Source organism: Ambystoma mexicanum, chromosome 5q, assembly GCF_040938575.1.
Source record: "Ambystoma mexicanum isolate Mex_15411 chromosome 5q, UKY_AmexF1_1, whole genome shotgun sequence".
In the NCBI taxonomy this organism is placed as follows: Eukaryota; Metazoa; Chordata; class Amphibia; order Caudata; family Ambystomatidae; genus Ambystoma; species Ambystoma mexicanum.
The window spans coordinates 990,459,508-990,484,702 of record NC_090933.1 but is presented as its reverse complement, the minus strand read 5'-3'; the positions used below and the strand labels follow the sequence as shown (position 1 = coordinate 990,484,702).

Genomic DNA, 25,195 nt, shown 5'->3' with positions numbered 1-25,195 from the left:
TTCTGAATTATAATGACAGAGAAATAATCCTCTAATACTTCTGGAAGGGGGGCACAATACAACAGGCATCTGCTATTATTACTGCATACCCGGATTACACTTTGCAGGTGCAACGTAAAAGAATGAACTTTACGTCAGTCAAGAAATGACTACGAGCTTAAAGTATATGTTACTATATCCGGAGAGGTTGAAAGTAATACACAAAGGCAGAAGTGTCTTCTTTGATAACCCGGACGATGCACACAAGTGGATGGGCACTGAAAAGGTGCCGACTGAAACGAAAGCCCTGTCTACCACAGAGTGACACTAAATGAGAAGCACATGCGGGATCAAATATGATGCAACCAAATGATGACATCTGATGACAATAGGGGGCATCCTTTTATTGACACACTCGGGCATTATTATTGTGTTAACCATGGGAGCATACAGTGGAACCCATTTGGGAATGCACTGGGGGAGTTATGTCCTGCACCCACGAGTGGATTTGTCCACGGATACTGGCTGTTCAGTATCAACCTGCTGTACTCCCAGAACAAACACACACCAAGGCAGGAGTGGGGAGCAGGAACGCCTGAGCTGGGCAATTGTTGGGGGTGGGTGGAAAGGGAGTTGGGGTTGTTAGAGGGGAGTTAGCCTAGAGTACCACACACACTGTGTATAATATGCCCACCGGACTGTCGCATCAAGCTAGAACACTAACCTGGATGGGGGCACTTAAAATAGCCTTGTGTAATGTTAGAGGGCAAAATAGTGTTATTAAACGAAACCGGATTATGCAATTTTTGAGGTGCCAAAAAATAGATATAGCACTCCTTCAAGAAACACACTTAACTGAAGACAAACAACTTTAGCAAGAAAATGGAGTGGGTGGACCCCATCGTATTCAGCATTTGCAAAAGGAGTTCTGATATGGGTGGCATCGTCCGTTCCGTTTAAGGTTATTCAGATCCATAAAGATGCAGAGGGCAGAATGGTTATAGTACAGGGTCTGGTGGAACAGAGGGAGCGTTGTATTGTCATCTCAAATGCACCAAACCATGGTACAGCGTACTACTTTAGGTCCCTGTTCCCCCAGCTGGCCAGGTATAGAGATGGCGTGCTTATATGGGGTGGTGACTTTAATTGCACTCTGAACCCTAAATTGGATAGATCATGTGACAAGTTGGTGCACCCAGATCTGGTAGCCAAAACCTTGAATACACTGTTGCGAGCATTCACATTGTTAGACGTATGGCGAGCCTTAGATCCACAAGCTCTGGGATATTCACATTACACCGCCCCAAAAGATTTATACTCCAGACTGGAGTATTTCCACTGGTGAGGATACACTGGGAGAGTTTAGAACGGTGGAATACAAGACGCAAGTGTTGTCAGATCATGCTCCCCTAGTGGTCACATGGCAGTATTACCCTCCCCCCCTCACCCGCGAGGGCAGGCATCCTGACTTGGAAACTCGGGAGTGAATCCCTCAGGGATGCAGTATTTAGGGAATGCATAAGAGAAGGGTTCAAAGACTATTTCAGAAATACTACAGGAAGTGTAAGTTCGGCTGGTTCACTGTGGGAAGCATTCAAAGTGGTGATTAGAGGGACAGTGATAGCTACAGCTAAGGTAACGCAAGCTACAATAGAGAAGAATTTAGACAAAGCAGAGGCCAAACTAGAGGCCTTGGGCAGCATGGAGGATACGACCAAGGAGCGGGCCCGTGAAGAGCCCTGACTGCAACAGGAATGTTTAGATCATTGGGTTAGACTAGGTGATTTGAATTACAGTAAATACATAGAAAAGCAACATGCAGAAGGAGATAAGCTGGGACGTTTGCTGGCCTGGCTTTACAAGAGTGAATCGTTTTAAGAGGGATATGATATGAGAAGTTGAAGGGAAGTAGTGGAGAAGCCTACATGATACAGGAAAGTATAAACAGATGCTTTTATGATTATTATAGGGAGCTATATGCAGAGAAGTCATCAACACAACAGTCAGAGATTGACAAGGCTCTGGAGCTGATAGATCTCCCCAAATTAGAGGCAGAAGCAGCGAGCAGGCTGGAGGCACCTATAACGGTGGAGGAACTAGAACTCACCATACGTGGGTTGCCGACTGGCAAAGCGCCAGAGCAGATAGGTTACCCAGCAAATTCTACAAGCAATTCATGGAAGATGTTGTGGCCCCATTGCTAGAAATGCTGAATGAAGCGTTAGAGAAAGGCATACTGCCAGCATCGCTAAGGGAATCTATTATCGTCCCATTGCTGAAGCCCAAGAAGCCGGATGACGACTGTGGTTCTTCTAGACCCCTGTCATTGCCTAATCAAGATGGGAAGATACTTACGGCCCTATTGACCAATAGGCCCGAGCCAGAAATAGCTAAACTTATCCACCCAGACCAGTCAGGAGGTTGCACCATATCATAGACTACCCTCAATATGCGGTGGCTTCACTTTATGCTGTTAGGCATTCGACTCGTTTAGGTGGCCATGGCTGCTTACAGCGTTGAAGGGCTTTGGCATGGGCCCAACATACATAAAATGGGTGCGGTTTGTTGGGTGTCCTGACCCACGTTCGAACTATTATGCTACAACATTTGGTGCTGTGGGCTCAGAAAATCCAAGATGGCCAAAAAAGCCCACATTGCGCATCAATCTAGGAAAACCGCGCAGTTTTTGCACACACCAAAATGGTCGCCTAACCTGCCACCCACCAGTGCGAGCGTGGTGGGCCAGAAGCGCCATGAGTGAAATGTGGTGCCAAAGGAAGAACAGCAGTGCCTGTTGGATCAAAAAGCTCTTTGAAATCACCTTTGTTTCTCTGAAATGCAAGCTAAAAATGCCTATTTTAAACATTGCAAGATATTCAAAAATCTCACTGAACACCAGCAGACATTTGGCAGAATGTAGTCTTGTGTGCGTACAAAATCTGGAAAGATGAAGAGCCCAAAACAATGTTTATAACAAAACTGGCTGAGCTGTGGATGTCAGCAACTGAAGTGAAATTGGACTTAAAGCCACTAAAATCGAAATGTTTAAAATAAATGAGTGACCTACTTTGAGTGTCACTTAGGTTGCAACTGTTTAAAGGTCATAGTTTTGAACTTAGAATCAGCGTTCTAGCTGCAAATGTTAAATTAGGGGGGGTCGTAAATGGCTTCCTCTTGAGAGAACCTGGGAGGGGCAGTGCCTCTGTGAGCAACTTCAGTTGGAGGAAGTGGACAAACCAGAAATTCCACCATGTGCTTTGGGAAACCACACCCCTCTGGGCCAGAGCATAATTTTAAAAAGATGGATAATTCATAGTACGGACTTGTCAAAATTATATAATTAATATAATTATTCTTGTGATTTTTCTGTGCACATTTTAAGAGGTGTTAGGACTCTGTGGTATGTTCTGGGGGGTAGTAGCGGAATATAAGGTATTACTTCGAATTTCTGTATGTTAAAAATCTGACACTTTATCATCTGATGCCCATATTCCTGGTGCATGATTGTGTAAATTCTGGAAATGTTTAGAGGTTGTGTTCTTGGTGAAAAGGGCAGAATTCTGTCATAAGTGGACACAACATCTTACAAAGACAGGGATCAGATGGTTTGGTGCTACAGAAAATGTTAACTGGACATATAATATTAGAAAAATGGTACATAGATAAATATGTATTTGGATCAAAAATAGATTCGTGGGCAAATTGACAAGGGGAGTGTTCTTTCTGTATGCTATAAAATTGATGCCTGATTACACTCCATTCCTTCCTCCAATCAAGGGAGGGAGGAGAGCTTGGCCAATGATAAGTTGTGAGGGGCAGGCTTAGTTACGCCCACGCACACACCCATTTTCAAAACACATAAAAAGAGACTGCTTTGGACAGGCAAGACACTCACCTTCCATTTCTTGCAAAGCATTTTGCCGGACGACTTCAAGATCCAGAACTCAACTCCAGAACTTAGAATCCAGACTTCAGAACTTGTAGCATTGAGGCCTGAACCACCAGCTGAATCCTTTTACAGCAGGCCTCAAAATCTTTTGCAAATTATTCAAACAGCCGGGCTGAGCTGTTTGATTCTCCCTAGAACCCTGTGCCGGTACCCAGAAAGCAGTGCTGTATCCAGAATCCACTTGATCCAGACCAGCAGAACCAGAGACCAGACCGCTGTGAAGTGCAGAGCAGAGCTGACCCAGAGAGCCGTGACTTCAGAACCACCCGCCAGGAGTCCAGTCCAAACCTGATCAGACCTTGACGGCCTATTTCAAATTTATAGTGTGAGTACTCAGCTAGAACTGTGCACAACCAATCTCTCAGTTTAAAATAATCTGATTCAAAACATTTAAACCTGTCCGGAACTGCATCATAGGAATCGTGTGTTCATTCTGTCATTTCAAAGCTGTAAAAGTGTCATTTTGTCATGTTTACTTTCATTTCGAGAAACTACCTTCACTAAATCGTCCGTATCTCTTGAATCGTAGGTGCTAGGAACGGGATTTAACTTTCATTTTAAAGCTAAGATTCTAACCTGTCCAACCTAAAAATTGTCGCTAATTGATATTTTGCTTCATTTCAACCACGTGTAAAAATATCTGTCTTTTGCTTCCGTTATTGAATTCCGTTTTCAACCTGATAACCATCCCTGAATCATTGATACTGCTGACCTGAACTAATATTAAGTAGCTATCACCTACCCTGAATCTCCTATAGGGAATTAAAAGAATTTTTAGCATAATTTCACTTCCTTGCAAACCATATTTAAAGTATTTTGCCTGTGTTTTAAAATCATCCCTGTGATCTAAGCTTGCTAGGGGGGAACTGAACTACATTTGATTGCATTCCTGAGAACTGTGTGCTCTCCTTTCCATCTTCTATTGCATAGGGGGGGGGGGGTGGTGAATTGCCACCAGGGGAAAAGTGAACATATTATCTATTGTGAAACCCTACCAGTTATTTCTGTACTGCATTCTTTACATCATTGTTTTTCCTTGAAACCATAAAAGCATTCTCAGTTACCTTTTCCTCCCTATACTAACTGTTAAGTAATTAAATCAGTGTGCTAGTGTAACATCACCCAGTGTTGATCACTGTCATATCTTTAAGTGTGATATCAAATATTAATTTATTATAAAAGTGTAATATATATATATTGTTTAATTTTTCCAATAAATCTTTTAAATGGCAAAACAAACCTACTTCTTGGCTCAGTGAGGTCAGGGGGATTCAAAGAGAGGGGCGTTATATAAGGGTTTATCATCCAGAGTATAACTTGTCATAAAAATATATAAATTAGGGCTTCTCTTGGGTGTCCCAGACGAGGCACTGACTTAGTGGGATTGCTGAATTGAAGTCACTTAACAGGTTACTATATAATAGTCCGATTGCTAGTGTCAAGACAGGCAGCTGCATTTTAGACCAATGGCAACTAAGTAAAGGTACCAGGCAGGGATGTCTGTGGTCTCCTATGTTATTCATACTAGCCTTGGAGACGCTGGTGATGTACCTTTTGCAAGGAATATCAGGGCCGCTGTCATAACTATATGCAGCAGTAATCATCTAACCTCCCTGTATGCTGATGATATGCTCTTATACTTACAACACCCTGAAACTAATCTCCAGTATATCCTAGATGTGTTGGAATGTTACGCAGCCCTGTCAGGCATCACGATTAATGCTCAGAAATCATGCCTTGTCCCTTTAGCAGGGTACAAAGGGAAGACCCTAGACAGGTTGCCAATACTGCCGATTAAGTGGAAGATGGACACATTGAGATATTTGGGGGTAGATATTTTTCATGACCCTAGCACGAAACACCTACAAAACACAGTGAAAGCGGTGGACAAAATAGAGAATTCCATGGTTTTCTGGGCGAAGCTGCCGCTCTCGCTGATGGGAAGAGTGACGCCGCTGAAGATGGTGGTGCTGCCGAGGCTCCCCCATTTCTTCACCAACGTGCCATATGTTACACCCAAACGTTTTTTAAATAGATTAGACATAATATGTGTTAGTTTCCTATTGCATAATTCAAGATGCTGCATGGCCCTTTTCAAATTGCAGAGGCCGTATGACCAGGGAGGAATTGGAGCCCCGCGCTTTGAAGCTTATATTATGGTGTGTCAGCTACAATTTGTTGTGAATTGGCTGTCGGATCCGCAGTCCCAAGATACCTTGTTATTACAGCCACTGTTTACAGCCACTGTTTATACTTCTTGAAGGAAATAATATGGATCGCTAAGTCATGCACCCTTGACCCTACGCTACTTTTGAGACTGGGTAGAACGACATGGCATGGAGATGATCGCTTTCTGGATAAAGAATCACTGTATTCCCCCCTCAAGTACCACTGGTGTCGCTGAAATGTGAAGACTCGCAGCACAGATTGAAGGTGAGAAAGTATTGCGAACTGATGTGCATGGCGACGGTGGGCTACCTATTGCGAGAAGGGAACCTCATGGATTTTGATACTCTCCTCCGAAACAGGAATACATGCAGGACAATACATCACACATGCGGCACTACTTAAGAGGGTTGCACAGTAGATGGTCTGTCACTGATGTGACATTACAGGAAGATGAGATCATTGAAACATTGTATGATATTTCAGAGGGGACACACGCAGTGTCACGGTTGTATGAGCTGTTAATGTCACGACCGGGTAATATTCTGATGCAGACGAAGTGTAGTTGGGAACCAGACTTACAAGAGCAGCTGACTGATGCATCCTGGGGCAGAGCATTAGCGTACCATAAAAAGGTTTCTAGAAATGCAAAGCTTCAGTTGATCCAAGTGTATGTCACCCATAGGGCTTATATGATGCCGAAAAAGATTGCCAAATTAAGCAAAACGACAGAATGTCTGTCCAAAATGCAGTATGATGAATGCAAATTTAGTACACGTTTTGGGCTTGTACAAAGATCAGACATTTTTCTGAGGCGAGACACGTTAGCAAACTAAACTACCTAGTGTACATCCTGGCGAAACGTCAGATAGCCATGGGGTGGAAAGCGCAAAAGGGTCTGGAGATGCACCTATGGTGGAGTGACCTCCAGAAATGGTTGAAAGCTGAAACCGCTGTATGGCAAGAGGCGGCCAGTAAGGGCCAAGATTAACAAAATGTATCCTTAGATTCCTGGAAACAGTTGGTACAAGATTTGTCGGTATGCATGCACAGTGCAGCCCGAGAGGTTGGAGTTTCCCCTGGTATGTCAACGATTAATACTAGGGTATGAGTTGAGACAGCCGAATGTAATGTGATATAGTAATATCGGTGTGATATGCTGGGAGTTGGGTGGAGGGGACTTAGGGGAGGTAGGTAGACACATTATTGTTGCACATGTTATGTACCATTTACATAAGTCTGTAAGTTATATTGTTTAATAAACCAATAAAATCTTTTTTTAAAAAGAAGTAATTTGGATAGCGTGCTATGATCTAGATGCAGATGGATTTTAGCATTGTACAACCACGACTGATACGATGGCCATCTTGATTTACTCTGCATGTGGTTTCCTGTGCGTGTTTGTTGATTATGTATAGCTTTGAATTTGGGTGAGAGGATTTCGAGTAGAAGGAGGGTTCCCTGATTTAACAGGGTTTTAAAATATTTAGGGGATGGTGGATATACAAAATAGCTGGTTGGGTGTAAATAATAGATACAAAAGTGCTAGTGTTTTAGTTTGTGATAATTGGCCTCTGAGCATATAATACACTAAAATACAGGGAATTCTGCCTAATGTATTATCACACCAAGCCATGCCTAAAGAAACAATAAATGCTTCTGGGGAGTCATAATTGGTTGTGTTACCATTCTGAAATAAAATGCATAGAAAACAGAGAAGATAAGTGATTCTTCAACCTCCCCAGTTTGTTGAATTTAGCGGAGTCGTCATATCATTCTGTGCTGCCCGAAGAAGAAGTTAAGATGGTGATCGGTGTGTCTCGAAACAGTTAGGAGGAAGTTATTTCCGTTCATTGTCAAGATAATCCAGTAGGAGCCTGGGAAGCAGAATCAGAGAAAATATATGTATATAATAGAACACTAGATGCTCTCTTAAGCTGTGAATGTGACCCATGAATTGGTGGCATCCCATGGGAGAGCAAATTTTGTAGAAGCGGGACTGTGTGCACCTTCCCTAGCAGGCAACTATTTACGTATGATTATCTTAATGGACAAATTAAAAGGGGAAAAGATGGGGGAAAGTAGAAAAGGAAGGGTTGAATGAGACAGAAGACTGAATAATCAGGATATAGTGTTCGACTTGGATAAAGATGAAAAGCAGTAGAAAACTCTTTGGTGTTTGCACTTCTAAATATTTGTTCTAAGAACAAAAAAACAATGGTCTGTCCCAATGTGGCTAAACAAAGCACCAGAGATAATATGTATGAATCCAGTTTGTTAGTAAGGGGAACAGGACTTTGAATAGATGGGCATGTGCCAAATGGGGGAACATTGCCAGGTGTTAGAAACTTGGAAACAATGTCTCGGATGAAAAGCGTAGTTTGCTGAAAAAAGAAAAGGCAGTAAACCACCTTCCTGCTCAATTAGCATCTCCCAATTAGAAATCCATTAGCCCGCCCATCGTCCTTCGAGATCAAACACATGCCGAAAACCAGGTCTCTCTGGCAATCCCCAACTTGTTGGCCACTAGCCCTTCTCAGAGGATCGCCAGACAAATGTTAATCAAACACAACTAAAGGCCCAAATCATGGTAGGACACGGCAGTATCGAAACCCAAGGCTAAACCCCTCACTGAGGGCCTCTGCCCCTTCTTCATCCACCAACCCACCGGTATGACATTTCACTGTGCAGAGAGTGAGAACATGCCTATCCCTCTTCGGGAAATTACAAACAAACCAAAACTGGCATAAAAGCACAAAAACATTTCATTAAACTCCTTCCTGATAGGACTGAGACTTGTGAGAGACCTCGTTGAGGAAAACATTTGGGATAATGATTTTCTCAGAGGTGAAAAAAAAAAGTTCCTGCCACATACACAAAAACAAAATTGTTTCTCTAGCGAAATAGATTCACTGTGACTCTCAAAATGATTCCCGTACACACTAGCGGACAGAAAGGCCCTTTCCTTGCGAGAGGTATAGGAGGTAATGTAGATAAGCTCACTCGTGGGCAACTACGGTGGTGAAGTGCTGCTTGGCTGCTTGGTTCCCTGGTGCTGCTCTTTCTGCATTCCGTGCTACAGGATTTGGACACAGAACAGAGCCTCTAACAAGTTGAAAGCACTGAACTAGCGTGCCTCCAACCGGCTTCCAACATTGCTGCAGACTTTTACAGCTTTATTTCGTTTTTTGCAGAGTCCCACCCTCCTTTGAATTCATTGGACTATTCTATAAAGAGTTCACCCGCGCGGGCGCACTCGTGGCAAGTACCGTGGTGAAGTGCCGCTTGGCTGCGTAGCTGCGAAGCCAGTGTACTGCGGCCACCCACTGCTTGCTTTCCTTGTTTTTCTGGCGTTTTCTTTGTGTCAGCCATTTGGAGTTCTAAGGTCTGTGGTCCTGTTATATCTCGATATTTTCATTGTGTGCAAGACTTAACCTATGTTTTACACTTTAAGAACTGGCATACCCAACTCCACAAAAATGTTTGACAACTCCAACGACCCCTACGGGGCATGCCTCATATACCACATATAAGTCAATCACTTTAACAACTTGTAATATGACAAACTGTACAAGTGGCGCAAAAAGTACGTTGGTCAGTTTGAAATCACTGCCGGTTGGGGCGCGCGCATTTTGGGCCAATCCCCACCGGAACCTTCCGACTACACCCGTAATTCCCCCAATCCGGGGCGGTGCCTCACAACAGCTCTCCGACCAAACTATGCTGCAAGCCCCTGTGTCTAGAACATTATTACCGCTGGCTTCAGATATGGGGTCCCCGGGCATCTGTCCTTGCCATGTTGTGAAGATCCAGACCTTTCTATTTATGAGAGTCAGTGCAAGTCGCCGATTTCTGTCATTAGTGATCACTCTCTTCGGCCAGGAAGAAGCTCTGTGACTTCTCCTTCGTCAAGTACTCCATCTGTCTCATTTGTGTATCCAACACTGCAGCGGTCCCGACCTAACACACACGAGGAAGCGGCAAAAATATTCCCCCCCCCATGATTGAGGTAGCTCTGACTGCTATTAACATCACGATGCTCGAGTCTCTTTAGGCTCTTTGAAGGTCTAGATGTTAAAGCCACTAAACAATCCACACAAATTGATCAATTATCCCATGGCTCGAAGCCCATTTGCCCCACTCCAATATATCACCTCAGAACGGTGCTAATGGAAGACCCATGCCAGTGGATAATATATCAATTACGACTGTAAGTTCTCCTTCTGTGCAGTCTCTATCGCTGTTTCGGCGCTACATACCTTTCCTAAAGTCATCAGACCTGTGCATGACGCCCAAGGTAAGTCCCAGGCGCGTGATTCCTGTATAATTGTTCCGAATATCTCTATTGAACCTGAGTTGGACAGCAAAGCCATTTCCCATGGTCCAGCGAACCGAGATAACTTGTTGGAGCCTCTTACAAAGAAAAACACTACAAAAGGTCTGTGCTCCTTGCCCAAAGAAAAATATAACAAATACTAGACTGTCTAAAAATAAACTGAGCTCCTTTTCCAAGCTATAAAGGTCAGCTCACAGAGGGAAATGACCCCTAAACAAATGGTGTTGCGACTCACAACTGCTGGCCAGGAGAACCTGCTAACCCCAGTTTTACCTTCCCTTGTTGTGGAGGCAGCCGCCTCTACATTACCTCCTTTTGTTGTGGAGACAGCTGCGCCCACATTCCCAATCTCATATCCTCTAAACGACCTAGTTCGGGAACTTCACCCAGTGGAAAAAACATGCCATGTGAGTCTATTAAAAACATAGAAGAACCGGACATCAGGACCAAAGAATCCATAGATCTTACAGGCGCAGTCAAGAACCTCGCTACTGACCTTGTTAGACCATCTCAAGAAAGCTGTGGACAACTATTTGTCCCAGCGCCTTCAACTGGTGTCTGGTGATAAAATTCCCCAGCCTTCACCTATGGAACAGCAGTCACGACCCTGGCAGCTCACAAGTGGCGTCCAGGAGATGTCTGCCGCCCCACAAGGTCCATCGATAAGCACCCGAGAATCTCACAACTCATCATGAGTGCCTTAATAATGTCAGTCACCCGGTGAATACTGACATCCATAGTCTAGACCTCCAGGTGAAAGGCCTTCTAACATCTTCCTCTCGACACACCCAACAAAATGATGCAAGTTGCCATTCTTTGATCTTGAAATGTAGACATGGCCCTTTCAAGGCCTATGATCTCAATAGGCGCAGTGTACTCAACATATTCTCTGATCTGGTTGAGATAGAAAACATCTCCTCGAGTGATATCGAACAGATTGAATTCCTTTCTGATATTACATGCTCAGTGGTAAGATTGTGGATCCCATCAGGTGTAGTCCTGAATACAATGTGGAAGGCGAAAATGCGACTTTTCGACATGGGCTTCTTGATTGCACAGGATCCTGTTGGGATGAATGCGAGAGTTTAACTGCACCACAACCCTACAGCAAATACCTATCCTGGTAGAGCAAGTATGGCCTCAATCAACTCAAGGGTTCCGCTTATGTCTTAACCACCAGCCCAATCTCGACGCTCCTTCACTATTGCAAGCTGGAACACCTGTGGACATTCACATCTACATTCCTCGATTCAGTTTTCCCATTGCCTTTGACGTCATAGCTTTACAGGAGACCTGGCTCACGAACACACCTCCCTGAGATAACTATGAAGTGGCATTGTTGCCGGCTATTGCGGGGGCAAAAGGCAGACCATCATCAGCTCTACTGGTGGGTGTCAACATGTGCCAAAGTGTCTGTCTTGCAGTGGGACTCCGAGAGTTCCTACATACAATTAGTTAAAATTGTGTGTCCCCACCATAAGATTGCCTTTATTAACATTTATCGAAATGCCATGGGATTAACAGATGAGGCCTTCTATTCAGGCCTAACTAGACTTCTTGATCTGGTGATGAATGCCTCAGACATTCCAGATATGATTGTAGTGGGAGACCTCAACCTAGATTGCATGACGTTCAAGGGAAAACCCAAATCATTTAAAGTTAACCAATGGAATACCTTCATGATGGAAAGAAATTTTCATATGGTCAATGGCAATGGAAGGTGACATTCTGGCACGGTCAACATTGCGAAGGGAAACAGTGAGTAGCATTATTGACTACATATCTGTAGTTTCATATCTAGGTGGAAAAATACAATCATTTGAAGTGATTCCCCAAACTCACAGTGACCACAATCTTTTAGCATAAAAAATTGATAGGGTCTCTGAGCCTACCAATAAGCAGAAGATCTTTCAAGACTTAGTGGTCAATAATGCGAAAACGTGTTTCCGCTTTGTCCAGGCCAAACTTAATGGAGTTAGACAGACTGATTGATCTAAATGCTAAATTGCAAACACCAAACCACTATCCAAATGTACTTCTGCCATTTAAGAACACAAGCAAGAGTACTGGACAAGCGCGGTTATCCCACACACACACACACACACACACACACAGGCGCGTTCGATCCTGAAATCAAGGCAAAAACAATACAATATTGATGGGAAAAAAAACAAATTCTTCTTTTGAATCAACCGTCTCAGATCCAGCTTCTGAAGTCTGCCAAGTGCAGACATCATAACTGGATCCGACAACATCGAGCTCATACTCTACAAAATGATAGTGAGAATATGCTGAGAGTGATTGCTAGCAAAAATTCAGCAGAGACATGGGCCATATTTAATCACTGTGCTCATCAATCACAGCCTATGGCACAATCCCATAGTGTCACTGAGAACCAGTGGATTCAGCACTACACAAATCTATAAGCCGATTCCAACTTTGTGAACTTTGTGCATGTGCCTGCGGTTGGTGAAGCTTGGGTAGTGGAATGCTCACAGCCCATCATTGAAGAATGTATTAAAAAGATCAGTTCATCTAGGGCTGCTAGCCCCAATGGGCTTAGCAACTCGATGTTTAAAGCGAATTCACATTTATGGGCTTCAATTCTAGACAAGCTATTTCAACGGGTACTACTGTCACGTACCATTCTTTTTCTTGGAAGACGTCCAGAATTGTACTGATCCACAAAAAAGGGGATCGCACAAAGCCGCATAATTATTGACCAATTGCGCTACTAGACGCGCCGGGGAAAACGTTTGCTAAATTGATTTTGCGCAATTTCAGTGTGTGGACAAAGGTAAGCCACAGGCGCGACCCTTTTCAGACCGGGTTTCTTGCAGGAATGGGTACAAATATAAATCTGTTTTGCTTCAATGCCATAAAGACACAATGTCAAACATTAAAACAACCCGTATTTTTTTGCGTTTGTTGATTTACATACTGTCTTCGATGCCATATCGCGATTCTTCTTATGACCAAATTAAATCGCGATAATTGTCCTCGGACACTGCGGGAGATTATTTATGCGTTCCATTCGCAAACCTCGATACGCATTCGACTGACACTAGTGGGGCTGTTGTCTGCTTATATTCCTACAGCACGAGGCCTTAAGCAAGGTTGTCTGCTTGCTTCCGCAATTTTTTATTAATTTATGCATGATTTTATTTATTTTATTTATTTGCATTTTTAAAGCGCACACACAGCCTGCGGGCATCGAGGCACTGTTACAGGAATTGTTTGTTTTTTAGTTGTGTAATTGTTTTTTTTTTTTTGTCTTAGTTGCATATTTATAACGTGCTTAAATACCCAGAGGTTTCTAAGCGCTGACTTGGGGATCGAACCTGTGTTGCTTTGTGTCGTCATCTGTCATGATGCCTACCCCTGGGGATCCAGATCAAGTCCAGTAACCCCGGAAGCAAGCATCCAGTTATTCCAAGCAAGCCCAACAACCCCTGCTAGGGGCTATTTGGGTGCAGTCCTGGCGTCTATGGCGCCAGGCTCATAGATTAAAACTTACCTGATAAAGACCATGCTGCAAGAGCTCCAAGCCAAAAGAGGCTTGGAAGGGACTACTTTACCTAGGGACTATTTTTTACTCAGGTGGGGTCGAGGAGGAATACTTACCTGGGACTACTTTGGGAGCTATTTAAACCACGCCTGAAGAGCAGCACACGCTTTGCGTTATTCTGCATCCAGCAGCGTAACGCTCACCGTGCCTGCAAGTCTGCATCCAGTCTTCTGCACGCCCTCCTCTAGTCTGGAGCTCCTAGAAAGAGGGAGAAAGAAAGAGAAAAGGCTAGAACAAGAGCATTACCTTTGATCCTTACCTGAATTCCCTATCTACTGCCCCTTCGAGCTGGAAGAAAGAAGTTATGTTATGCGTGTCGCCTCGCCTGCTGCAGCGCCACGCTGAACTCGCCGGCCTTCGCAGCTTCTTCACTATCCACCGCATCCTTCTGCATGTTCCCGCCGCACTCCGGCACCTAAGGGGAACACAAGAACAGCAAGGTGAGCCAAGGGAATAAACCGAGGCAATATTAGTTACACCCCATAGACATACCTGATTTTTACCGCCGGGGGTACTATTCCTCTTCACGGGTCAGCGCAGCCTCCACCGCATCTACGCCGCACCCCGGCCCCTAAGGGGAACAAAAGGACAGCAAGATGAAACAAAGGGACAAACCAGGGGAATCCTTCTCACCACAATAGACTTTTTTTTTTTTTTAATATATTTTATTAGTTTCATTACAAACAATAACAAAGAGTAAAACGGGCATCGGTGGTGATGATTGAGCATATCAGAAGAAAAATTAAATCCCCAACTATCCCCCACCCCTCGCTCCCCTCCCCCCGAGACCACAGTAAGCACTAAGTTTGTCAAGAGTCCATGCTCGGCCCTGGGTCGCCTTCCCCAGCTATCTCGCTCTCCTGTGATTCAGGGTATAACAAGAGTACAGTTAAGGCCCCCAGTGGTGTAGCTCTTCGCTGGAGTCAAGCCTCTGCACTTGGATCGCAGTCTCCCATGCCACGGTTTCCGCTGCAATCCACTTTGTAAGGTCCCCCCACCATAGGGGCATTGGTGGGCCTTTGGGGCTCTTCCACCCCATGGCTATGCGCCTCTTGGCAGTTATGTAAATAAGGTCTCTCAGCCTGTTGAGGGGTTTGTTCTCCCTGCTGCGCTTAAACCTGCCTAAGATGCATGCCGAGGGCTCGTCCACTTCGATGTCAATGTCTGCACCGGCCACTCTATCCCTCACTTGAGTCCAGAATTCTCTGATCACTGAGCATCCCCAGAACATGTGGGTCATGCCAACCTTGGGCTCGTTGCATTTGGGGCATGATTGGGTGGTCGCACCTGTGAATCTGGATATGGCTTCCGGGGTGAGATATGCTCTGTTCGTGACGTACAGTTGAATGAGCTGTAATCGGGCGTTCCGGGAGATTATTTTATGGTAGTGGGTTATATCGCCCCAGGCTTTGTCTTCGAAGACCAGATTCAGTTTGGTTTCCCATTTGTCTCGGCATCTGAGGTCTTCTTTGGTGGAGCCCCATAGTAAGGCCTCGTAAATACGTGAGGTTTCGTGGCCCCCCTCGGCGGCATTAAGAATTGTTTCAATACATTTGTTTTCGTCATTCAGGTCACCAGCGACAGGCCACCTGCTAGTCAGGGCCTGTATGACCGCTCTGTGCAGTAGGATTTGCCTGGCCGGGAGGCCAGTGGCATCACTAAGGTCTGGGAAGGCTAATACCGTCTGCTCCTGGATCAGGTCCCCAACTGTGGCCACCCCGAGGGGCTCCCATTGTGTACAGGTCTCAAGTTGCCCCCAGGAATGGTTGGACATGAGTGCTGCAATGGGGATCTCTGGGGAGTATGGGTCTTCAGACCCGACCAGTTTGCAGGCCCTTTTCCAGAGTCGGAGTCCCAGCTTGACGAGGTAAGGGCAGTGTTCGAGAGCACTCCTCTTGGTCCACAGCAGATCCCTGAGTAATAGCTGGGGGAGGGCCGGTTGGAGGAGGCGGGTGTCTGTTGTGCTCTCGCCGGCCATCCACCGCGCAATGTGTTTCAGCTGGCTGGCTAGGAAATAAAGTTCAAAATTGGGGATCTTCAGCCCACCCCCCTCGTATGGTCTCTGGAGGGTCTCCAATGCCACCCTATGCCTGCCTCCCTGCCAAAGGAAGCCCCTACAGAGCTTGTTGAGATCTTTAAAGAACGCCGGGGGGGATGTAGAAGGGAATGTTAGTGAAGTAGTGCAAGAGGCGGGGCAGGGCGACCATCTTAAGGAGGCCCGCCCTCCCGGCCACCGAGAGCGGAAGCCGCCCCCAAAATTCCATAGACTTCGAGAGAGAGTCTTTGGCCCTTACGGTGTTAAGTATATGTTCCGTGCCGGGGGTCCGATGTATGGTTATCCCCAGATATTTAAACAATGTCGCCTGCCATTCGAGATCTAAGGGAGGGAGGGACCCATAATGATCACTGTGTAGTGCGGCTAGGGGGTAGAGAATGTAGGGTAGGAGGTGTTCGGGGTCCTGCAAATATAAGAGGGTGTCGTCCGCGTACATGGAGACGAGATGAGTTCTCCCATCTATGGTGATTCCCTCATCTCCATATTCCTGTCTCAGGTAGGCTGCTACAGGCTCGGCTGCGATGATTTACAGCATGGGGGATAGGGGGCATCCCTGGCGGGTGCCTCTGTGTAGGGACCATTTCGCAGAAAAGGTTCTATTAGTTCGAACTCTTGCCGTGGGGTTGGCGTAAACCAGCTGGGTCCATTTTAGAAATACAGGACCAATTCCCATCTTTGCCATGGTAGCATATAGCCATTCCCACCTCACGGAATCAAAAGCTTTGGTGGCATCCAGTGATGCCACCGCAAGTTTCTGTGGTCTTCCCTCGGTACTATAAATAACGTGATGCAGCCTACGCAAGTTCTCAGTAATGGATCGTCCGGGGACGTATCCAGTCTGGTCTTGATGGATCAACAGTGGGATCACTCTGCGCAGTCTGGAGGCGAGCAATGCGGTGAGGATCTTGCAGTCTACATTTAGCATGGAGAGGGGCCTGTATGAGGCACAATCTGCTCCGTCCTTCCCAGGTTTGAGTAAGGGTATTATCACGGCCTCGCTCAGGGAATCCGGGAGGGTGCCGCGCTCGAAGGCCTCGTTATAGACCTGGGCCAATATGGGGGCGAGTGTTTCCTCGTAGGTTTTATAGAACTCCCCTGGGAGGCCATCCAAGCCCGGGGTCTTCCCAGCCGGTAGCGTTCTAATCACCACCTTGACCTCGTCGGGAGTGATGGGCTCATCGAGAGTCTCGGCCATATGCAGGTCTAGTTTCGGCAAATCGATGACGTCAAGGGCGTCCTCGATCCCCGTGTCAGAGGGGGGGGGGGTCTCGGAGTACAAATTATGGTAGTAGCTGGAGAAAACCAGTTGATTTCCAGTTGGGTATGCACAGTAGTGCCATCTGGTGCGAGTATGTTGCATATGGGCGGCCTGGGGGTTTCCCTTTTGTAGGGCCAGGCTAAGTGTTTCCCGGGCTTGTCTCCCAGGGCATGGACTCTCTCCGTGTGTTTGGCGTAGCTTAGTTTACCTAGGGCTTCCCAGTGCTTTAGGCAGGTTTGTCTAAGTTCGGAAATTTTAAGTAAATGATTGGGAGATGAGTCAGCCCTGCCCTCGAGGGTGCGCAGGTCTCCCTTGGCTTGTTCTAACAGGGCTGTGATGGATCTCTGGGCGCCCCCAACTGCTGCGACCATCTCACCCCGCATGACCACCTTATATGCCTCCCAGGCGGTGCCTATGTATTTAACGCTATGTAGGTTGTTCTCCCAATATTCTTCGGTCTCGTCTCTAATGTGCTCTCTGAATGATGTATCAAGTAGAGCTTTGGCTCTCAATCTCCACGTGGGTATGGGGAGTCTAGGCGGGAACACCTCCCAGGTGACCAGCAGGGGAGAATGATCGGACAGCACCCTCGGCAAGTACTGCGCGTCAACAAACATAGACTGCTGTGTCTGGCTGAGAAAGATATAATCTAACCTGGTATGCACGGCATGTGGGGGGGGGAGTAGAAGGAGTACTCGCGTTCCCCCAGGTGCTGGTCCCTCCAAATATCACTTAGTTGCAACTGGTGGACTAACCTGGAAAGTATTTTGGCCGGAGGGGAGGGGCGGTCGTGTTTGTCGTCGGATCTGTCCAGCAAAGGGTCGAGGGTGCAGTTATGATCGCCCCCCCCCATATCATAATTCTGTCCATATACGGGGTGAGCCGTGTGTGGAGGGAGTGGAAGAAGGTAGTTGCGTCGTGGTTGGGTGCGTAAGTGCTGACCAGGCACAGTTCTTTACCCTCAATAGAACCACAAACCACAACCATTCTCCCCTCGTTGTGTGATTTAGTGCTGGTGAGCCTGAAGGGGACCGTGGGGGCAATCCAGATCAGGACCCCTCTGGCATAGGAGGAGTATGTGGAACCCACTAGGGTGCCACGCCAAGTTTTGGCCAAGGCGTCTAGCTTTTTGGCAGACAGGTGAGTCTCTTGGAGCATGGCGATTCCGACCTTGCATCTCCAAGTAGGACTGGACGCGTCGTTGTTTGACAAAGCTGTTCAGGCCTCTAACGTTCCATGTGACGATCTTAACTGTGTCAGCCATAGTTGTTGCGTAGTCGGACGAGTGGCGCCAGCAGGACTCTGAGTCTTATTGATGCTGAAATGCATGACGAATGCTTCCGTGGTCTTGGTGATTCCCGTTTGCAGTTCCCAACTATAATAATAACTCCCCGTTTCCCACCCTCCCCCCTTAACTGTAAACAACCCAAACATAGAACTAGCCCAGCGAGGTTACCCTCGTTATGACAATCCCGTTTCCGCTCCGTAGGACCGTGCATGGGTCACTAGGTGCCCTACGGGTGGGTATGTACACCCAAAAAAAGGAAAGAAATTTCCAGGGGGTGGAGTGGACCTTGGCTCGAGTGTCTCCATATCAGGATCCGTTCAGCTGAGTAGGGGGCTCGTTTCGCCCGCCGGTGGTGGGTGAAGGCTGCATGATTGCTGTCGAAATGACGGAAGAGACATTATCTAGGTTTCCGCTTTCTTTCTTCGATGTCGGGGATTTGCTGTCCATCCATCCAGTCTCTGGCCTGTGCCGGAGTTTTGAATAGGTGTGCCCTGTTGTTGTGCAGCACTTTGAGTCTTGAAGGGTACTGGAGCATGTAACGCAACCCAGCTGCCTTCAATCTGGCCTTTGTGTGTATAAACTGGGCTCTGTTCACTTGAACCTGGAAGGTGTAGTCAGGGCAGATTGCAATTGTGGCAGAGTCTCGTTTGATTTGACCACCCGCTTGAGAAAAGGCTAGGATCACTTCTCGGTCTCTGTAATTAAGGACTTTCGCGATCACCGGCCTGGGTGGAGCGCCCGGCGGAGGTCTTTTAGCAAGGGATCTGTGGGTCCTTTCGATAGAGAAGCCTTGGGAGAGCTTGCCAGCTCCCAGCTCCCACCTCTTGCAGCAGGAGGTTCTCAATATAGTTAGTGGAGTCGGAGCCCTCGATACCCTCAGGTAGCCCAAGGAGACGAATATTGTTGCGACGGGCTCTCCCCTCCGCCCTGTCTTCCAAATTCTTGACTCGTTGTTGGAGCTCGTCTACGTCTCGGAGGAGTTGCGTTTTGGATTCAGTATTTTCCTTGACCTGTATTTCGAGTGCGTCAGTCCTGCCGGCCAGAGAGCGGACATCTTGGCGCAGAAGGCCCAGGTCAATGGCAACAGCATCGATTTTGTGCTCCATCGTTGTTTGTAGAAGTCTGATGGCTTCGAGGAGCTGGGTGTTGCTGGGTTCAGGTGCCGCCGGTGCTGTATGGTCCGATTGAAGATTTGTGGGCACACAAATCGTGATCTCAGGGTTTGGAGATTCACTGGCTGCGTACGTGTCCAGGGTGGTCTGCCGTTGCTTGGGCCTGCTACTTTTACCAGCCATCTTGTGATTGCACAGTTCTCTCGCGCCAGAGGCGCCGGTGGTAGGCCGCCAGTAAGAGGCGTGGCGGGGTTCCTCGTGCTGTTGCCGCGGGCCCCAGGGCCAAGGTGAAAGTGAAGGGGGGGGGAGAGGCTGCAATATCTGGGCGTCGACGCAGGGCTTCGCACACCCGAAGAGGCAGGCGTCATGTTTCGGCAGTGCCCAGCGCCCCGTCTTGTGGGCGAAGGCCGCGTGGGAGGAGAGTAAGCTGAGGCCGTCCGGGGATTCACCAGTTCTTGTGGATGTATGGAGCGTTGGGCATGGGTCGCTCTCGGTGTCGGCTGAAGGGCGCAAGGTGGTGGAGTCGGCTGTCGGCCTCAGCGACACTCCCAGCCGTGGGATGGAGGGTGGTCGCAAGTCCTCTGTCACTGGTTACCCCCCGTCCCGCTCACCTTCGCGGCTCCGGCCGGCCGCAGGTCTCGTCAGGGCTCCGCGGTCGCGGGCAGGACGCCGCTGGATGGAGGCTCAGAGGGCGGGTTGCTCTGTCTACGAGCGTGGTTGCTCTTTCTCCCGACCCCGGTGCAGGCTGGCCGGTTGTTTCGGCTCCCCGGCAGGCCCCGATGGACGACGCCCTCCGCGGTGCAGGCGCGCTCCGGTCCCTCGAAACTCAGGACGCGGGAGCCGCCATTTTGGTTCTCAGCTCCGGCTCTTCTCGCTCGACGTATGTCGATGTAGGTTGTCTCCAACCGTCTGAAAGACGGATCAAGGGACAGCTGACGAGATCCGGCAACGAATGGTGCAAGTTGCAGCTTTTAAAAGTTAGCAGAAATGCATGAAAATCAGCTTATGATGGCACATTGGCACGGAGCGCACAGGAGACACGTCCGTTCTACATGACAGATCTTCAGCCTCGCCCGCCTCACCACAATAGACTTACCTAATTTTACCGCCGGAGGCATTATTCCCCGAGACTTCATAATTTCTCTCAGCACTTGAATAAGGGAGAAAGCCACAGGTTACATACTGACATTATTTTATTGAACTGTGTTGGATAATACAAATCCTTACCTGAATGTTACCGGTTGCCACGAGGAACTCTTCGCTAGGGTCAAGCTGCAACCTGCAAGGAATCGGACAAAAGTGAAAGTCAGACATTTGAACTCTTACAAACTATATGCTTACGACGTCTCGCCCGGAATCTGAGTCAATATTGTTCTGGAACTCACCAATTCCTTCGAACCAGTGAAGCAACTGGTTATCTACGCGCCCCTACGCTCAATGCAGGATGGAGAGCTCATCTTTCCAAACCATCAGGTGAGAGAACAGCGGGGGTGGGGTTTAACACTCAACTCCACGGGTGGTTAATTCCCTTTCTCCATTTGCAGAAGAATACTCCTACGGGCCAAGCAAACAAAGCTAGGTGGGGCAGTCAGTCTGTCAACTCGGCACTACGCGTCACATTGGTGGAGACCGCAGCTGTCCAGTTCAGATTGACGCCCCTGTGGGAGCCAGGTGAGCGTAACATCATCTTTCCAAGGCAAACACGTTGCCGCTGAGCTATCCTCGCTTTCTTGACAGTGTCCTCAGAGTCACCAAAATTGAATGGTACTCCCATTCAAACGCTAATGTATGCCGATGATTTGGTTTTAATTTCAAAAAACCCCATTAGCCTGCAAATGTTACTTGCAGCCTTTAACACCTACATAGAACTGAATTAAGAAAAATAAAACCCAAATTGTCATCTATTCGGCTAATAAATCTAGCACCAAAAACTTTGCATGGACGATCAATAGTTAAATTACTGATAGTTCCAAGCTATACCTATTTGGGTATGATATTTGAGGGCACTGTTGTAGCCAAAGGGCATCTAGACTGCATGAACCAAAAATAGGACACCGCAATCTCTCAAACCAAATTTGTATTGCATCGTTATGGCAAACTCACACTAAAGCCAGCCTTAATATATTGGAAACAAAAAGCTGTACCTTGTATTTTATATGGTCTGGAAACTCAATCGATGTGGCCAAATCAGATGTTAGACAAATTTGAAGCGAAATTTTGGAAATCAGTTTTGCATCTCCCACAATGTATTCCGGGGCCCTGGTTGCAATACGAATTGGGTTTAGTATCTCTGCATGCCCAATATCATTGGAAGGTATGTGCCTTTTTGCGTAAATGTTTGATCTCGACTCCTGCTAATGACATTCTGAAGCTACTGTCAAGCTATGTGTTTGCTTCAAATCATAGCTTTGTTAAGTGTTGGCTCAGAGAGGTCTATCTGATTCTGATAAGGTCTGATGTCACTATTGACATATTGGTTGCTAACCCTGACGAAGCTAAAGATATGATTAACGCAATGACTGGATTAAAACCAGAACAGAATGCATATGGTATAAACACGAGTGTGCTCAGGAGTTCCAACATAAGAGTTGGGACATTGGAACCATATCTCCTTAAATTTCCATCTCCACAAATACGCTCTGGAATTTTACGATTGCGCTTTAACCTTTGGCATATTCGAGAGATACTAGTTAGGCGTAAAGTGATTCTTCGGGAAATGAATTTGTCGCTTTTGTCTAAATAGAGATGCTGGAGAGTGACTTGAACCTTTATTATCGCAGTGTCCTTCATTGGTCAAAGAGTGCTTGAAGTACTTTGCGCATCACTGTGCCCATTTAGGAATGTCAGATTCTGCACAAAGATGGGATTTCTTGTTGTCTACTCGCAATGTCTCCATCCAAGTAGCAACTGTAAACTTCCTGACTTTGTTGAAATTAGAACTCTAGTGTGTAACTTCATGTAATTAGATGATGTTAATTTTGTGCCAATTTTATGTCAATTGTATGTTTTGATGTCATTTTTTACATTGATATCACTTTTTTATGCATAATTCTGTGTTGTTCCTTAATTTACTTAAACATTTTGTAATGTAATCATTTGGTTGTTTAATGGTACATATATATTGAAAAGTTGATTCATTTCAGCTAAATCAATAAATAAAAAAATAAAAAATGTAGATAAGGTTAAAACTGCCATAATAATAAAGCTTGTATAGTTAAGATTTTAGAAAGCCGTTTCTGTGAATGAAATGCCAATGACCTTACGTCAGCCGAATTGGACTACGGAAACTTGGAGTAGAATGATTAAACGTGTAGCTGCTATGTAAAGAAAATTGGTTCTGCAAAGGCCACTGCCTGGTTCACTGCACTGAACAAAACCATGGTGGCACACAGTGAAAACTGACAAATCCACCACTTTAGCATCTCCTTCACCTCATAGCCATTGTATTGCATCCACTGAAGGTTTCTGTTATGAATAATAACTCCTTGCATCCGCCACATAATTGTAAGTCAAAACCAGGCAAAATACTTTCACCCAGGGACCACAAAAACATTGCTGCGCGTCATCGACCAATCCAAAATGGTTGAAATCAAAGCTGCGAGCAATGACCAATGTGGCCAGCCCCAACATACCATTTAGAGGACCCTGGTCTCTGACAAAAACAATTAAAATGCATGTGTAAAATGTGCATAAAACAAAAGCCGTCTAGAAAAGTAAACCTACGTCCAATAAGACCCGAATGGAAACCACTATCTGTGCCCTGCACGAAATACAGACTGATTTACTTAGATGACAAAGCAACAATACAGATAAAAGTGAATTTTCTTACGTCTGCCTCAGAGCCTTCCCAGGATACAACCTACCTACCTGCCAGCCATTTGGCCCCTTCGTCAAGTCATCCAAAAATAAGCTGATAGACTGATTCTTGGTTTGAAGTCTATAGAACAGAAGCTCTTAAATCCTTGTGTAGTTTGCCTGCAAAGCAGCATATATACTTTATAACACTGTGCATTATCCAACATGCTTAATGGGGACTGGATCCTGGCTATATTCTTGAGAAGATTGCAAAGTACTGCCCTACTAGTGCATTACGGCTGCTAACACATTCTTCCTCGGGCCAGCAGATGCTGAGAAAAGGAAACCTGGTGATTGATTGCTTAGTACTCCAAGAGTCTCCCTATAGAACAGTCTCTCCATTCCCACACCCTTGGTGACTTTGGATAATCATCTCCACTTCATAAAGCCTCTAAAGGCTTTCCTTTTCAAGCATACATTTGCTGACCAATAAAGATATTGATCCTGATCCTTACTTGCCTACATGTGCTCAAAATGTATCCCCTCTTCATAATCCTGCTCCACAGTGTCGGTGGCACCACTTTCAGTCCGGTATTTATGGCTATGCAGATTTCTTTCCTGTGCTGTTCTTGGACAGTTGACTTGGATGATGTTAGTTCTTGGTATTCAAAGTAAACAATTTTGATCTACTATGGTACAACTGCTGTGATAATTCTTGCAGGCTCCACTGTATTGCCATGGTTATCATACTATTGTATCTCTTGCATGTATGTGCCATTTTTCAATTAACTATCATTTTTACACATACCTGCTATCATGGATAGTTTGGATTCTCAGCGTATGCATTCAACCCCAGCCTCCTTCCCTTGCATTTAAATGTTCCTGAATGTTCCCAAGCCCCTAAATTAGCCCCTCCCCCTTTGTATCCCTTCCCCATACCTGTTCTCCCCTTTCCACAATGGGTGCTACAAAGTGGCTGGGTCTTCACATTTATTTTAAACTTTTTTTGCTCCATTTTATTGTGAAGCGTATTTATGTTTGTAATCAAACACATTCTCAAATGTAAGATATGACATTTTATTTTATTGTTATTTAATACCTGTGGCTTTAAAAACAAGTCTTTTGCATACACAACATTATTATAAATGGATGTTTTTGTAAGATTTATTTATTTTGCTAACGTTTTATTCAACTTTTCTTGAAAGATGATGAAAAATATGAAATCTTAAAGCGGCGAGTCATGAATGGAAAATCAGTGCCACATTATGCAGCTATAGAATCTGGTGGCAATGGTTTGATGATTGCATCTTACAAGCCTTTCACTTACAAGTCTGGTGAAGGGAGTCATATTGAAGAGAGCGAGGAAGAGAAAATGGAAGAGGACGAGAACAGAGGTAGGGTTACTACTATAAGGAAATGTTATTGATTTCCAGAATATATCTTGGCCTTAGAATTTATTTCATGGAGCCGGCAGCTCTTATCGAACGCATCCACACCAAACGTCTGGGACAAGACACAGACTGTATTTGACCTTGAGATTCAAATGTATTAAAATAATTAATCAAAACCAAAGGCGGTCCCTTAACTTTTTGATGGGGATGTCGCTAACAAAGTTATACAATCTACAGGCAGCTTGTCTACAAAAATAAATAAAGGCTAATTTATAAAACATATGAATCCCTTCATAT

The 25,195-nt window shown here is 45.9% G+C and overlaps 1 protein-coding gene across 3 annotated transcripts in view; it reads left to right on the top strand.

The window, feature by feature from the left end:
• The window catches only part of NUDCD1 (NudC domain containing 1), a 1,249,938-nt gene that overhangs the window by 485,733 nt on the left and 739,010 nt on the right, over nucleotides 1–25,195 (top strand). For 2 of the 3 annotated variants that reach the window (XM_069621511.1, XM_069621510.1), the window contains exon 5: nucleotides 24,713–24,901. The exons of the other annotated variant lie outside the window; for it this stretch is intronic. In XM_069621511.1, the coding sequence (XP_069477612.1) occupies nucleotides 24,713–24,901 (189 nt within the window). The remainder of the gene's footprint in view (nucleotides 1–24,712; nucleotides 24,902–25,195) is intronic. 3 annotated transcript variants of the gene reach the window in all.